The sequence below is a fragment of the Myotis lucifugus genome, unplaced genomic scaffold, assembly GCF_000147115.1.
Source record: "Myotis lucifugus unplaced genomic scaffold, Myoluc2.0 scaffold_765, whole genome shotgun sequence".
Classification (NCBI taxonomy): domain Eukaryota; kingdom Metazoa; phylum Chordata; class Mammalia; order Chiroptera; family Vespertilionidae; genus Myotis; species Myotis lucifugus.
The window spans coordinates 103,607-118,380 of NW_005871813.1; the positions used below are offsets into that span (position 1 = coordinate 103,607).

At 51.3% G+C, this 14,774-nt stretch overlaps 1 protein-coding gene across 1 annotated transcript in view; it reads left to right on the forward strand.

The window, feature by feature from the left end:
* The window catches only part of CPEB1 (cytoplasmic polyadenylation element binding protein 1), a 46,308-nt gene that overhangs the window by 13,906 nt on the left and 17,628 nt on the right, over nt 1-14,774 (forward strand). Inside the window, exon 2 of the mRNA XM_023746930.1 lies at nt 7,531-7,719. Coding sequence (XP_023602698.1) covers nt 7,566-7,719 — 154 coding nt within the window. The 5' untranslated portion in view covers nt 7,531-7,565. The remainder of the gene's footprint in view (nt 1-7,530; nt 7,720-14,774) is intronic.

The following is a 14,774-nucleotide window of genomic DNA, read 5'->3' on the forward strand; positions in this document are numbered from 1 at the left end:
GGTGACAGGTGCACAAAATGTGCATGTACTTAATGGCTCCGAATTGTACACTGAAAAATGGTAAAATTTTGTTATGTATATTTTACCATGATACTTTAAAAATATATAAAGTACTCTGGCACATTTAACCTGATAATCGAATTTTCATTGTAAGTGAAAATGTATCCAATGGAATCGGAAATTGTAGAGATTGGTACCTATCATCTATTTTAAAATGTGTGAACTAGTTTTTTAACAGTGGGAATTTTCTCATTATTCCTTGTTTTTGTTTTACTCATATTTCCAGTCTGCTTCTCCCACAGAATTTTATCCTAATGTAATATTTTATGGAGTCTCTGTTGATCATGTTATTCTTTTCTGCAACAAAAATAGCACATATATCTGAAAAAAATTTTAATCTATTTTTTATTGATTTCAGAGAGAGAAAGGGAGAGAGAGAGAAAATCAATGATGAGAGATAATGGTTCATTGGCTGCCTCCTGCACACACCCTACTGGGGATCGAGCCTGCAACCCAGGCATGTGCCCTGACTGGGAATCAAACCCAGGACCCTTCAGTCCACAGGCCAACGCTCTATCCACTGAGTCAAACCAGCTAGGGCTAAATCTGAAATTTTAAATGATTTCCTGTGACTAGAAGCTGTACATGTTCTGGATTGTTGTGGCTGTTGATTGCTAGGACAATTGATTTTAAAACAATCTAAATGTGACAGATTTTGATAGAATTCTATTCTTTAATCATTCTTTATTAGAAATCTTCATAATGAGATAAATGAAGCATTTAAAAAACTCATGTAATATTAGATGACTCACTTATTGCTGGAATGACTCAGACTTTTAAGCACCAGATATATTCCTATTATTTGTTTATAGATCTGGGCTCTGAGTAAACTTGTTCACATAAATAAGCACACGGGACCATCAGGCGTTGCTAGAACAGTATCGCTCAATTGGTTAAACTCTGAGTTTTGTGCAAAAGAAAAAATCAGTCATTTACATGCTTATAGTTCCACTTTCTCATATTTGTTGAGAAGAAGGAACTAGAAAACATCCAATTTGTGAAAAGATTTGTTACCTAAGTCAGCTGTCATGAATTTCTGTTTTTTGGAAGTATACCAGGAATGCTTTGTGAAAATTTCAGATGACTTCTATGTCTGTTATTCTTTCACTTTGAGACCTCGTTGAGCTCAGTTTACCTGAAGAATTGAGAAAGTTGAAGTACTGTTAACTTAAACACACACCTTTGCTAATACAATATCTTAAAAGTGCTCTTTATCCCATTACTTGCTCTACATTTGTTGTGTCAAAACCCTGGGTCTATAGATTTTTAACTTGTGGTAATGTCAACCATACAATCTAATTAAATGAAGTTAGTTCTTATTGTCCAACCAATTAGTTCCATCAGGCTTGCTGTTTGTCAGGAAAAAAAAAAGTGACTTCATTTTCCCTAACATGGGTGTGAAGTTCTCATTCACAGCACCCAGCCGTGTTTCTAAAGGGAGGTGAGGAGGGGGCATCTGATGAATGTGTGGCGGTTCTCATTGTGGCTTAATTTGCATTTCTTTGATGACTAATGATGCTGAGCACTTTTTCAAGGGCTTATTGGCTATACATCTTGGTGAAATGCCTTTTCAAGATGTTGTGCCCTTTTATTTTTTTTTAAAAAAATATATATTTTTATTGGTTTCAGAGTGGAAAGGACAGGAAGAGAGGGATAGAAACATCAATGATGAGAGAGAATCATTGATCGGCTGCCTCCTGCACGCCCCCTACTGGGGATCGAGCCTGCAACCAAGGTACATGCCCTTGACCGGAATCGAACCCGGGACCCTTCAGTCCACAGGTCGATGCTCTATCCACAGAGCCAAACCAGCCAAGGCAGTTGTGCCCTTTTAAAATTGTTTTTTTCTTTTACTTTTGCTAAGACTTCCTATGTACTGTGGAAATTAGCCATTTGTCAGATATGCTCACAGATACCTCCTCTCATTTGGTAGCTTGCCTCATTATCTTCTTAATGGCATCTTGATGAGCAAAAGTTTTCAATTTTGATAAGTTTTTAATTTTATCAGAGTTCTTCCTTAGTGATTGCTGCTTGCTGAGTCCTCTTCAGGAAATCTGCATACCCGCACCCAAGTCACAAAGATACTCTGTTTTCGTAGAGAAGCTTTAGTTTTAACTTTCACTTACAGGTCTCTCTGATCCATGTGAAAGTAATGTTTGTATATGGTGTGAGGTAGGGAGTCAAGGCTCATTTTTCTCCCATAGGCTGTTCTATACCATCTGGTAAAGTCTTTCCACACTGACTTGCTTGAAGACGGGTTATCTTCCTAGGGTTGCATTGACTGTGTAGATCAATTTGGTGGGAATTTGCTTTTTAACAGTATTGAATCTTCCAATATATGAACATGGAATATGACATTGTCAAACCTGAACATTTGTAATACTTATTGTAAGAAATATTATAGAAATCACTTTGAAATAACTTACAGTACTCATTTGGAGATTATTGAAACTAGTCATGACTAAAATAACCCAACGATCATGCTTTTATGGTGGGAAGTACAAAGGTAACTTAATGTTTTCTCTTATACCTTAACCTGTAATGTGATTTTGAAGGTACAGTTAAAATGGTAAGGCAGCCTTGAGGATCCTAGCCTTTTTGTTCCTCTGAATCCCTATTGCACGTATGAGCACAAAGACAAACGAGGTTGTTCTAGGACAGCGGTTCTCAACCTGTGGTTTGCGACCCCTTCGGTGGTCAAACGACCCTTTCACAGGGGTCGCCTAAGACCATCCTGCATATCAGATATTTACATTACGATTCATAACAGTAGCAACATTACAGTTATGAGGTAACAACAAAAATAATTTTATGGTTGGGTCACAACATGAGGAACTGTGTAAAGGGCCAGAAGGTTGAGAACCACTGTTCTAGGATGTGAGCTCTGGAGAGCTGAGCCTTTCCTTTTGGTGAGTCGTGTAAGAGACAGTTGACAGGTGAGCCAGGGCTTTCATCGGAGCGGCCACAGGCAACCCTGGGAAGGGCCTTGTTTAGGAGAATGAATACGGTGAAGAAAGAGGTTGGGTGAGAATGGGATGAATCACCTGGAAGAGAGAACCTGGGATAGAAAAACTATTTCAAACTTCTGCTGCTCGAAGTGTGGTCAGCAGACCAATAGTGTCGACATCACTCGGGCGTTTGTTAGAAATGCAAAATCTGGGGCCTGACCTAGATCCACTGAATGAGGATCAGTGTTTTAAAGAGATTCCCATGTCATCCGAATGCCCATTACAGTTTGAGAAACATGCAGGCTCCCTGGCATCAAGGGCCACAGTGCACTCAGCAGCTGGAAGACCGGGACTGGTGTCTGGCTTCCTGTGTGTTAGCTCTTTCAGTTGCCAAATGGATTTTCAAAATCGTTTGGGTTTTCTTTATTTTGGCGGGGGTTGGGGGGGGAGTCTTTTAAACAGTCTTTTTAGAAATAGTCTCAGAAATGCTACTTTATGAACTTGTTAAAACTTTAATAGTCGGAGCTGATTGTAAAGTCAGTCATTTGAACAAATCTAATGGGGACGCATGGCCCGTGCGTCCTATCTCTGCTGTTCCCAGGGACTGGAATTTGGGGTGAGGTTGAGATTTTGTAAAAGAGCTCAAGTGTGTTTGCTGTACAAACTACAACGGCCTCTACCACATTATTTCCTGTCCAAGAGTTTACAGAGCTTCCTCGCTGCCTGCCCGGGCATCAGTCTCTTCCCGGCTCGGCTGGCCCAGACACACCTGGCTTACCGTCTCCTCTGTTACCTCCTCAAAACTGGATCTCTTGTTCCCTACGACCAGCTCATGACACATCTCCTCAGTTCTCCCGGGTCCTCCTGACTTCTTGCAGTTACCACCTGCCTTTTACAATGGAGTCTGCCCTCATGGTTTCACAGGTGGGGCCTAAAGGCCCTGTTCTCTTGTCTAACTTCCCCTCTTTGTCAGATGCTCAAGAATGATGGTTGCAGGGGACCCTGAGCAAATGTGTGCTGAGTTTGCTAGTAGCAGGGGTCATCAGAGGACAGACAGAGTCTTATGAAGGTCAGGGTGGAGGCAACGCCACTCTCAGCCCTGGAGCCAGAGCCCCCAGCTCACCAAATTAAGGAACTTAAATCACAGACTCCGTGCAGGTATTGATAAAAGAGCCTTACAGGAGACAGCATTCGACCTGAGACATTGTTCAGGTAGATTGCCTTAGACCAGTGGTTCTCAACCTTCCTACTGCCGCGACCCTTTAATACAGTTCCTCATGTTGTGGTGACCCCCAACCATAAAATTATTTTCGTTGCTACTTCATAACTGTAATTTTGCTACTGTAAACAATATGTAATTATATATGTGTTTTCCGATGGTCTTAGGCGACCCCTGTGAAAGGGTCGTTCGACCCCCAAAGGGGTCACGACCGGTTGAGAACCACTGCCTTAGACTGAGAATCACCACTCCGTCTTGTGCTGGTCATTGAAGATAGCTTTGCATGTCTAGTTGGTACACGGCAGAAGATGACAAAGAATATTCTCCAGGAAAAAGGGCCGCGTTCCTGCCCAGCATCAGATATGAGTTTAAGAGGCAAAGCCGGGCTTCTGCTCAGTAAAATCAGCCTTTTGCTTTCAGACCTTTGACCACACTGCCTGTTAGCCTGTGCTGACAGTTTACTCCTCACACTTGGTCCCAGTGGAGCAGAACGGGTAAGTTTGGAAAGACAGGATCAGCAAGGCATTAGAAGGAGGTTTTTGAGTAAAATATTTCGGGCCACAAATGGCTGCAGAGCGATCAAGCCTGCTTTTCACCCAGGCCCGTCGGTGTAATCTGTTGTCCTGCCATGAGTATTAATGTCTGCCCCTCTTCTCTCAAAAGTGTTTTGGTTCGGGTGGTAAATTATACGGTCACCCTACTGAAAGTAAGATACTGATACAAATGTTAGTGCCAGCCACTGTACCGAGCGGTGTGCCGTCCTCACGAAATGCCTGAAAGGTGGCTGCTGTTGCTGCTTTGCAGATAAGAAGGTGCTCAGAGAGGCTAAGTGACTTGACTGAGCTCACACAGCGCAGACCTGGGAGCACAGCAAGGTCTGTCAGCCTGAGAAAGCGAGCTCCTTTCCCCAGGCCTCTGGATTTTAGGACGTAGTGAAGGGGCGTCCTTTGTGTGGAAGAAACGGTGTGAGGGAGGAGGACGCGATAAAGCTGGCTTCTGCGGTGGGGTGCGCAGTGAAGGCAGAGGGGTGTGAACCTAGACCCACAAGCTCCTGGGTGCGTGAGGCAGCCAGTTCCCAGCATCCTTCAGGCCTGCCCTGCGGCCTGGGGCCTCCAGTTGGGTGGGAAGCTGGTGTGGGTTGTGTAGGTCAGTAATGCTCAGACTTCCTGTGCACACATTCCACATGGGAATCTGTTGGAATGTGGATAAATTCCACTGGTCTCGGGTGGGGCCTGAGGTTCTGTATTTACAACAGGCTCCCGGTGACCCCGGAACTGCTGCTCCACCACCTAGACTTTGGGCAGCAAGAGAATAGTCAGTGATTAGACTCCCTACCTGGGGTCCGGGTCACCATATGCACAGATGCCCTGGTTTTAGGAGCGGGGACCAGTGGCTTCTGGACATAGATGCCTTCACATTGGGGTGGAAGGGAGGGACTATACAGATAGCTGGGTTAGGGAGGAATAGGTACTTAAATGTGGATGTTTTTCAAGAAAGCATTATGTCTTGTAATTAACACACACGGATGGTTTTAAAAAGTGTATCCTTAGCTCGGGGGAAGAGTGGCCGTGGAGAGCAGAGCAGAGCAGGTTGGGTGGGGGCAGCACCAGCCTGTGCAGTGCTGGACCAAGGCCTTGACAGGCATCGACAAGGAGCCAGGCAGGAATAGGGATGGATGACACAGCAGCAGGGCTGTAAGAAATCCTCCAAGGGAGGAGTCCCTCACACAGACGGGCCATTCCCCTGCAGGCTGAGGTGGTGCCTGTGGACACACGCTGGCCAGCATTCCTGTGGCTGACAGCATTGTGCCCCTCTGCCCACCTCAGACCCTGTCACAGGCAGGTGGGCAGTCCCAGGTTGGCCTGCTTCCCACGTCTGGTTACTTCTGCCACGTGGGGGCACAGCAGGGTGGGTGCTCCCAGCCTGGGCTGGGAGTGTGCAGCCTGCCTGTCACCCTCCTTTCTGAGGGTCACGCTGGAAAAAGACTGATGCAGAGAGGACGTTGGCGAGGACGAGGTGGCGGAGGTTCCAGAAGCTCTGGGCAGAGCCGGCCTCTGTTGCTGGAGCTTAGTGGTCACGGAGGTAGGGCCTTGGTCCTAGCGGCACCCTGATGAGAGGGGACGCAGGCAGCTGGCGGCCTCAGTGATGCTCACAGCTGGCAGACGGCTCTGAGGCTCCTGGAAGGGCAGAGCGGGTGATGCGAGGTGCTGAACCGGGCATTGTGGGTGTTAGACCACTTCTGAGCCTGTTTCTCGTGTTCTGGCGTGTCAGACACTGGGGAGTGTTCGGTCTACCTAGGCCTATGGTTAGGGGAGTGAGGGAGGCACTGGACCTGATGATACGTGCTCATGGCAGTGCCCACCCTTTTGGGGTGAGGGGACCTGGGACCGGATTATTCTAGTCAGGGCAGATCTTACTGGCCGTGGCATGTGGGCTGTGGGCCATACCTCCAGCAGCCCAGTGACTCCCCCTCCCGCTGCCCACACTGACCCCCTTCTCTGTGATCGGCTGCTGTAGACACGCCGGGAGCACCAGGTGGCGGTGCTGGGTGCACGTGTGCAGTGTTTCTCTGAAGGTTCCCCTTCCTCAGTGGCAGCCCTGCTGTGTCAGGGTGCTGCCCGGGGCCACTTGCAGCACAGAGATTTTTGCCAGCAGGATCTCGGAGCTTTGCGTTCGGCTGCAAAACCAGGGCTTGAGCAAGCAGCTGGAGGGAGTCCAGGACTAGAGTGTTTTTGGGTTTGGGGGTGGAGAGCAGAGGGAAGAAACGGGAGGGGCAGGAGGGCAGCGCTGCACAAGCCAGCAGTCGCAGGCAGCTTCGGCAGTGAGGACCTCAGTCTTGCCCGAGGGCCACTGGCCACCATTGCTGGAGACCCTGACTTACCGGCACCGCACCACACCCGGCGGTTCCAAGTAGCTGTTGTGCTGTCTTTTCCCTGGGAGGCAAGTCTCCTCCCTGTCATCCCCTCCTGCTCCTCCCCGTTCTGTGAGGGATGGTGCCGTTCTCTATTGCACGCTCAGCCGGCTGATGTCACTGGCAGCGGGAAGCATCAGCAGCCTGGTCACATGCTGGCCCAGCCTGTAATGCAGACGGGATAGGGGTGTGTGTGTGGGGAGGGGGCTGTATGGCCACTGCTCTTGCTCTAACGCCCCCAAAAGTGCAGAGGCAGCAGCTGCAGCATCCAGCCTGCGTGGATGTCTGGTCCTTAAGCTTGGGGAAACTATTATTATTGATATTTATTGCCGATAATCCTGGGGCAAACAGCCCTTAACTCTGGGGTTTTGCTGTCCTCCTGTCCGAAGCAGACTTCCCGGACTCTGAAGACGCAGTCACAAGCAGGATGCTTTTCCCCACCTCTGCGCAAGATTCTCCCCGGGGCCTCCCAGATGCAAATGACTTGTGCCTTGGCCTGCAGTCCCTCAGTCTCACAGGCTGGGACCGACCCTGGAGCACCCAGGACGCAGATTCCTCAGCCCAGAGCAGCACACACTCCGGTGAGTGCCAGGAATGAGTCGGCCGGGGGAGGGGGTGCACGGGTGGCGAGCGGAGATGCCCGCAGCAACAGTTGTTCGTTCCCCTCTGCATCCCCCACCACACACGCACAACATGGAGCTGTTTTGCAAGAGATGGAAATGCTGGCTGTGAGTGTGCAGGACAGATGGTTGCTCGTAAAGGCAGGCACAGCTCCTCACTTCCCCTGACAGACTCCCTGGAGTTGTTAGTCTGCACCTGGGTGGCCCTGAGAAAGGTCCCCAAGGCGTCAGCCTCATGCAGAGAAGACCCAGACAAACCCCCTGGTGCCCAGGCCTGTCGTAGAGATGATGAAGCAAAACATTTTTGGGCGGGGGAGGGGACTTCAGGGCTGATTACTGGAGGTCTGGGTTCTGTTTCTCGGTGCCTTTGAGGGCCAGGGAGCTCTCTGCAGGGTGGGTGGTCCCCTGAGACGGCAAGCTGGCAAGCGAGGCTGGGTGATCCCGGGATATTGGAGTTGGCTTTGCATAGGTTAAGAGCACTGATCCCGGAAGGGGGTCGGCAGGGTAAGCAGGGTGGAGTAACTCGGCTGTGGAGGCTCTTTGTGTGAAGGGGAACCAAGTGGATGAAGGAAGGGCCACGCCCCTTTGGGACCCCCGTCACTTGGAGGGAGTCACTGGGGACAGAAAGAAGGGGCTTCTTGGCCACTCTTGGAACAGCTTCTGCTCAGACCTTCCCGTTGCCCATTTATTTCCCTCTGGTGGTACAAGGGGGAGGGCTGGCCAGATGCACGTCTTGGAGTATTCAGGAAGAAATGTGAACTTAAGAAATGCTGTAGGTATACTTAAAATCTACGTATTTGGCTTTATGTGAATTGTGCCTCAATTACAAGAATACTGGCAGCAGCTACTTTACAAGGGTGGGGGTGGGGGCAGCCATTTGTTGTTGGTGCCCAGGGAGTCACTGGGCTGCCAGCCTCCCACCTCCCCGCCCCGACACTGGCCGCCATGGCAGCCAGGTACTGTCTTGTTGATTCTCCAGCCTCCGCCCTATTTGGTGCAGCTCTTTTCTTAGTATACTTTGCAGGGCTTGGTACTGTTGCATCTGCTGACATTATAATGCTCACTCACTTCAGTAAAAGCCCATTGGGTTGGGGGTTGGGTTTTTTGTTTTTTTGTTGTTAATTTGGTGTGGGTGGGGAAGAGCTTTGCCTTAAGTGGCTACCTCTGGGTCAAGGTAGAATTTCTTGAAGGACTGGCCTTCAGCTGGCTCGGGCTTTCCAGAAAGGCTGGTGAAGGCCCTCTTACCCTGGGCAAGGAAGTGTGGTGTCACTGGTTCTGTGCTTGCAGATCTTGGCTTGGAGGCCGGGGTAGCTGCTTTTGTGTGGTACTCTGAAGCCAACCTGGGTGGCCCACAGGCTGACCTTGTGCTCTGCCCCCTGGTATCTGAGCAAAAGATAGAAGAGCTCCCAGGAAGTGGCCACCTGTCTGTGGTGGTCGGCGTCTGACCAGGGCTCTGTCTTTCACTGAGTCAGGTTGGGGTGTGGCCCTTCCTTGGCTCCGGTTTGTCTCCACTACAAGGGTCCTCCTGAAATGTAATCACAGCACATAGACGTGCAGGAGGGCCATCGTGGGCCTGGGAGAGCTCGGCCTGAAAGTGGCTGTGAAATTGGGCTGTAAAAAATAGCTTGGGTTATTACTCAGCAATATAAAAAAAGAGTGAAATCCTGCCATTTGCAACCACATGGATGGACTCAGAGAGAATTATGCTCAGTGAAATAAGTCAGACAGAGAAAGACAAATATACTGTATGATCCCTCTTATATGTATGTGGATTCTAAAACACAAAACAGAAACCGACTTGGAGATACAGAGAACGCACTGAAGGTTGCAGGGGTGGGGGCTGGGACATGGGTGAAAAAGGTGAAGGGGAATAAGAGGTACAAACCTCCAGTTATAAAATGAATAAGTCACAGGGATGTAATGTGCAGCTCGGGGAAGATAGTCAATATTATTGTAATAACTGCATGGAGACAGATGGCTACTAGACTTACCAAGGTATAGAAGGCATATGTCTTAAGGTATGTGAATGTCGAATCACTACGTTGTACACCTGAAGCTGACATAATAGTGTGTGTCAACTATTCTTTAATAAAGAATAGCTTGGTCCAGCCTTCACTCCCAGCTTTCCCACCCCCAGCAGCCTTTGCTGCCGCTGCCTCGGAAGTGGGGATGGATTTACTTCTTCTTCCACCACACACACTTCAGTGATAAACATACATGATTTTGTGGATCAGGGAGGGACTGCAGTGTGGCCCTTGCATTCACAGGGACGGGGGAGAGGGGTTCAGGGCTGCGGTCTGGCTATGGGCAGGGTTTGCATGCCCATGCCTTTCTCCCTGACGGTGGAGACACACCCGTCCCTGGCCCCCGTGTTGTCCTTGCGTTGTGGAGCTGTGGGGATGGCCATGTCGTCTCTTCCTGTGTTCCCGGCCTCCTGGGAAGCCCACAGGAGGGTGCTGCCTCCTGCCGTGGGATGCGGCCCTCCCACTGCCAGCTGCAGCGGTGCCCTTGCCAGCAGTGCAGGAACACGCAGCCCACTCCAGTGCTCACACGCCTCCGCCTGAAGACCAGCAGCTCCTCTCCTTCGGGGGGCTCTGGACAGTCTGGAGTCGTCCTCACAGACCACTGCTCTCTCTGGTACCCTGCTCTCTCTGCGTAGACTTCCTCCTCGGGCTCTACGGGGTGGCATGGGCCCCAGGCAGCTGTAGCTTCACATGTGAGGGCAGCAGGGTTGGAGGTAGCAGGACTCTCGACTGGGAAATCTTGGCTAAGTTCATTCAACCAACATGGAGCACTTGCTGTGTGCCAGGCACTGTGTTAGGCACTGGAAGTAACCTCAGTGAATAAAATGGTTGTCCATAAAAATCCCCGTGACCGTTAAAGGAAGACAGATGAGACAGTGTGCCACCTGCAGCTTGGTGGTTGCTGCGGTGGGGGGTTTGCATTGGGACACCTTTCAGTGGGTCTTAGCCTGAGACGGGACCTGGGCCTTTCTCTAGGGTGGGGCCTTCTGCCGCGTGGGTGTCACTGGCCTCGCAGGCCCGCAGGAAGACTCTGGGGTGGAGTCTGCTTTTGGGAGTCGTGCCTTCAAGGCCACTGTTGTTTGGCACGGGGCACTTTGGAGGGGTCCCTTCCTTCTAGACGGTGCTGCCCTGTGAAAGCCACACTCGGTGTCCTGGGATGGGGGTACAGTGGCTAATGACCAGCCAGCATTATCGACTGCTTCCTGCACTGAGTGCATCACCTGACTTTAGTCCTCAGGGCCCTGGGAAATGGGTACTGATACCGTTCCTGTCAAAAAGACGAGGACGTAGGCCCACAGACGTTGCCAAGGGCTAAAGGCGACAGCTGCCAGAATTCAGTCCAGGCTGTGGTTACAAACCTCTTCTGCTCGGCTGCACCTGCGTTCCCACGTGCAGAACCCTCGCATGCTGGGCAAGAGCACTCAGGTTAGGGTATCTCCGTGGACAGCGCGGGGGCTCCTGAGCCAGAGGCAAGGTGTGGCCTTGCTGAAGTCCCTGGAGGCCAGGGCAGGCGACAGGCAGGGCTCAGCTCATCCGATGGCTCTCTTCCTGCCTCCCCAGGTGACTCCCGCATGTGGCACAACTCGACAGACAGTGGGGTGACTGAGCATCTACCTGGGAAACAAGGGCTCGTAGTGATGCCTGTGCAGCAGCCTGGCAGACCAGGTGCCCAGGTAGCAGTGCCAGGGGCCTGTCCTGGTTCTTCCCCTCCCTGTGGAGGCCCCTGGGGGACGGGCCTGTGCACGCTCTGGTCTCTGCCCAGCTGCTGACCAGGGTGCTCTGCTGTGCTGCTCCCCACGGGTGTGCAAGGCTGATGGCCTGGGCTGGGAGGGGCGGCCTCTGCGTTTCGCCTCTGCTGCTGCTGTACTTCCGAACAGCCTCTCAGGCAGCGTCCAGAATGGGGCTGGGTTCCTCCTGTGTGTGGCATGGACCTCCGGGTCCAAGGTCTCCTGCAGTCTGCCCGGGCCATTCAGCCCTCCACCGCTGTATTCCCAGCATGTAGCACGGTGCCCGGTCATGGCTCTGTGATAAGTATTTACTGAGTGATGAGTAGCAGGCCTGACACTGCATTTTTGCACTACAAGGTCTCTCCCATCTTCTGCCTCCTATGTGTGTGTTGATCAGCTGGATGGACAGGTGGTCTGTGGGGAGGGGATGGGTTCCTGGGAAGCCGTGTGACAGTGGGTCTCTCCTAGGTGAGGTGGGCGGCTGCAAGGACAGTCAGTGAGACTACCCCAGGGATCGAGGTCGGGGAAGGCAGTGTCAGGCATCTGGACCTGGGACCCAGAGCCAGTGGCGGGAGGTAGACTCGGAGCTTGCCCAGAGTTGGGTGGGTGAAGAGTTGAAGACTGGGGTCTGGACTGAGTGCTGCCCTCCCCTTCCTACCTGTGCCTTCAGGGTGTTGGACAAACAGCCTAGAACCAAAGGTTGGGAGAAGGAGGGAGGGTTCCAGGTATGCAGCCTTCTATCTCAGGGCAGGAATACTAGCTCCCGCCCGTGTCTCTCCCGTGACTTTTCCCGTTATGTAACGGCACCTGACTGTGTGTCTGGGCCTTGTCTCCCAAACTGAGCTCTCGCTCAGACAGTGTCTTCTACGCAGGCCTCCGTCCGGTGCGAGGCTCTCGCTGCCACCCGGCTCGGGTGCCTTTGTCCTCTTGGGCAAGGCTTCAGAAAATTCCAGCAGTGACTCAGCGGTGAAACCCACAGGAGCTGGCATAGAAGGGTGAAAGTGGAGAAAGTTAACAATCGGTCTAAAAATATTACTGCTGATGTGGTCTCCTGTACCCTCTGAGGTAGCATTAATGAGCTGGGACCTTCTGCCAGGCCCTCGCCTCCCGTGACTCCCCGTCTGTGGCTGGCGCCGCTTCCTGCCAGCATGTGCGTGGGGATGGGTGCCTGCCCCAGGAAGAGCACACTGTTCCCCTGAGTCACTTTCGGGAGATGTGGATCCGCTGTGCCCTTGGCCACCAGGGACAGGAGCCGCGCAGAGGGGGACGAAGGGACTTCTCTCCCACATCCCCCACCCCCTTAAGCCATCTAGGTTCGCACTTGGCATCTGGCCGTGACGCAGCTCTGTGCCCTGTGCTGGGGAGTGGAGTTGCAGGTGGTCACTGGCCTGCAGTGTAGACGTGGCTTAATGAGAGTCCCCGTCGTCGGATGGTCCCTCCTTCACGCAGTTCCCAGCTGCGTTCTCCCCTTGACTCCCAATGACTGGAAGTCAGTGCTGCTCACTCGCAGGGAGGCAGGGTTCCATGGCTGAGCTGGGATAAGGCGATTCCCTCTCTTGAAATAAGGCTCCTCCTGGGACCCACAGTCTCTGCTGCTTCCCCTTCCTTTGACCTGTAGATCCTCAGAGACCCACCTGGCCAGGCCCTGTGTGGTGGTGGCCTGTAGGGGGACAGTGAGGTCTCGGGGGCATTTGACCATGGGTGATGGTTTCCCAAAACTTGGCTTCTTCTGTGGGTTGAAGGAAACGTCAAACTCCCTAAGGAACTCCGGGCACCTTGGTACTAGGTTTTCTTGTCTTCCCTGTGTCTCCCGGTCACACTGCTACTGTGTCCTTGGCCCGTCCAGTTTCACATTTGCAGGAAACTGATCCACCGAGTGCTGACAGGAACCAGGGGTGCTAATTCTGGGGCACCCCCATCTTACATGTTTGCCAAGTGGCATTGCCCCTTTCTGGGCCATCAGCCCAAGCCCTTTCCCGTTTCCCTGTGTGGGGTAGAGTGTTCAGTGGGGCTCTCCCTGCTGCACTTGGCCGTAGACGGTGAGGATCCCAGCAGACTCTGGGGAGGATTAGGCCGGGGAGGTGACTCTGCAGCCCGGATCTATAAATAGTACCTAGTCCTCTTTGAAGTAAGTACTGTCACAAATTTGAGGTGGCAAGTAATTCTGTCTGTTTGGGTGATGGGCTGGGTAGGGATAAACTGATGTTTCCCCCAGACTCTGAGTTGCATCTAAGTCAGCATTGTGTCGGTAAATTGGGTCACCCGGATTGAAAGGGTGTGTCCCCGTTAAGGCCCTGGACAGTCCCTCTCGGGACACCCAGCACACACCCTTCCCTGCATTTGCCCGGTGGTGGGTGGGGGCTGCTGTCGGTGTGCTTGGTCGAGAAGGCAGAACTTCATCCCCTGTGCCTGCAGGTTTCTGTGCAAACGCATTTAAGAGGTTTTTTAAAAGGAGAGTATTTCTTCTTCTAGGTAGAGGGGATTCTAGTCCCTCTCACTCGCGCTCTGGTTAGATCAGTTGCCTCCAAAAAGGTAAAGTCAGATGGGAATCGACTAGTTTTCCTTCCTGTCATTTAAAGAAACTTTCTGTTTGGATATAATTTCAAATTTACAGAAGTTACGGATATGAAACAAAAGGAACGCAGGGGATGCTGGTGTTTCCCTTTCTCCAGAGCCTTCCAGGGCTGACATTTACCTCCTCTGCTGTATCCCTCGCACGTTCTCTCTCTCTCTCTGTGTGTCTATATGTGTAAGTTCTGAACCATTAAGAACATAACAAAACAGTTGTCAACTGCAGCCAATGTAAAATTGATACAATACCCTTATTAAATGGCTGTTCGTATCCGATTTTGTCTGGTGGCCCAGCAGTGTCCTTCCCAGCGCTTTTTTCTGTACAGGTGTCTGCCCCTAGCTCCTTCGGTTTTTGCTCCCTTGGTTTGTTGGTGTTTTCTTAAAAATCTTTATTGTTGAAAGTATTACAGGTGTCCCTTTTGTGTGTGTGTGTGTGTGTGTGTGTGTGTATTTTTCCATTGACCTCCTCCACCATGCACTGGCCCCTCCCCAGCCTTCACCACACTATTGTCTGTGTCCATGGGCTATGCATATCCTCCTATATAATAAAAGCCTAATATGCAAATTGTCCCCTCTGGCGATCATTCGACCGGGAGTTCGCTCGCTATGACGTGTGCTGACCACCAGGGGGTGGCATGGAACATGGTGGGAGTTGGTGACGCGGTGCTTGCAGTAGGCGGTAGTGGAGGTGCTG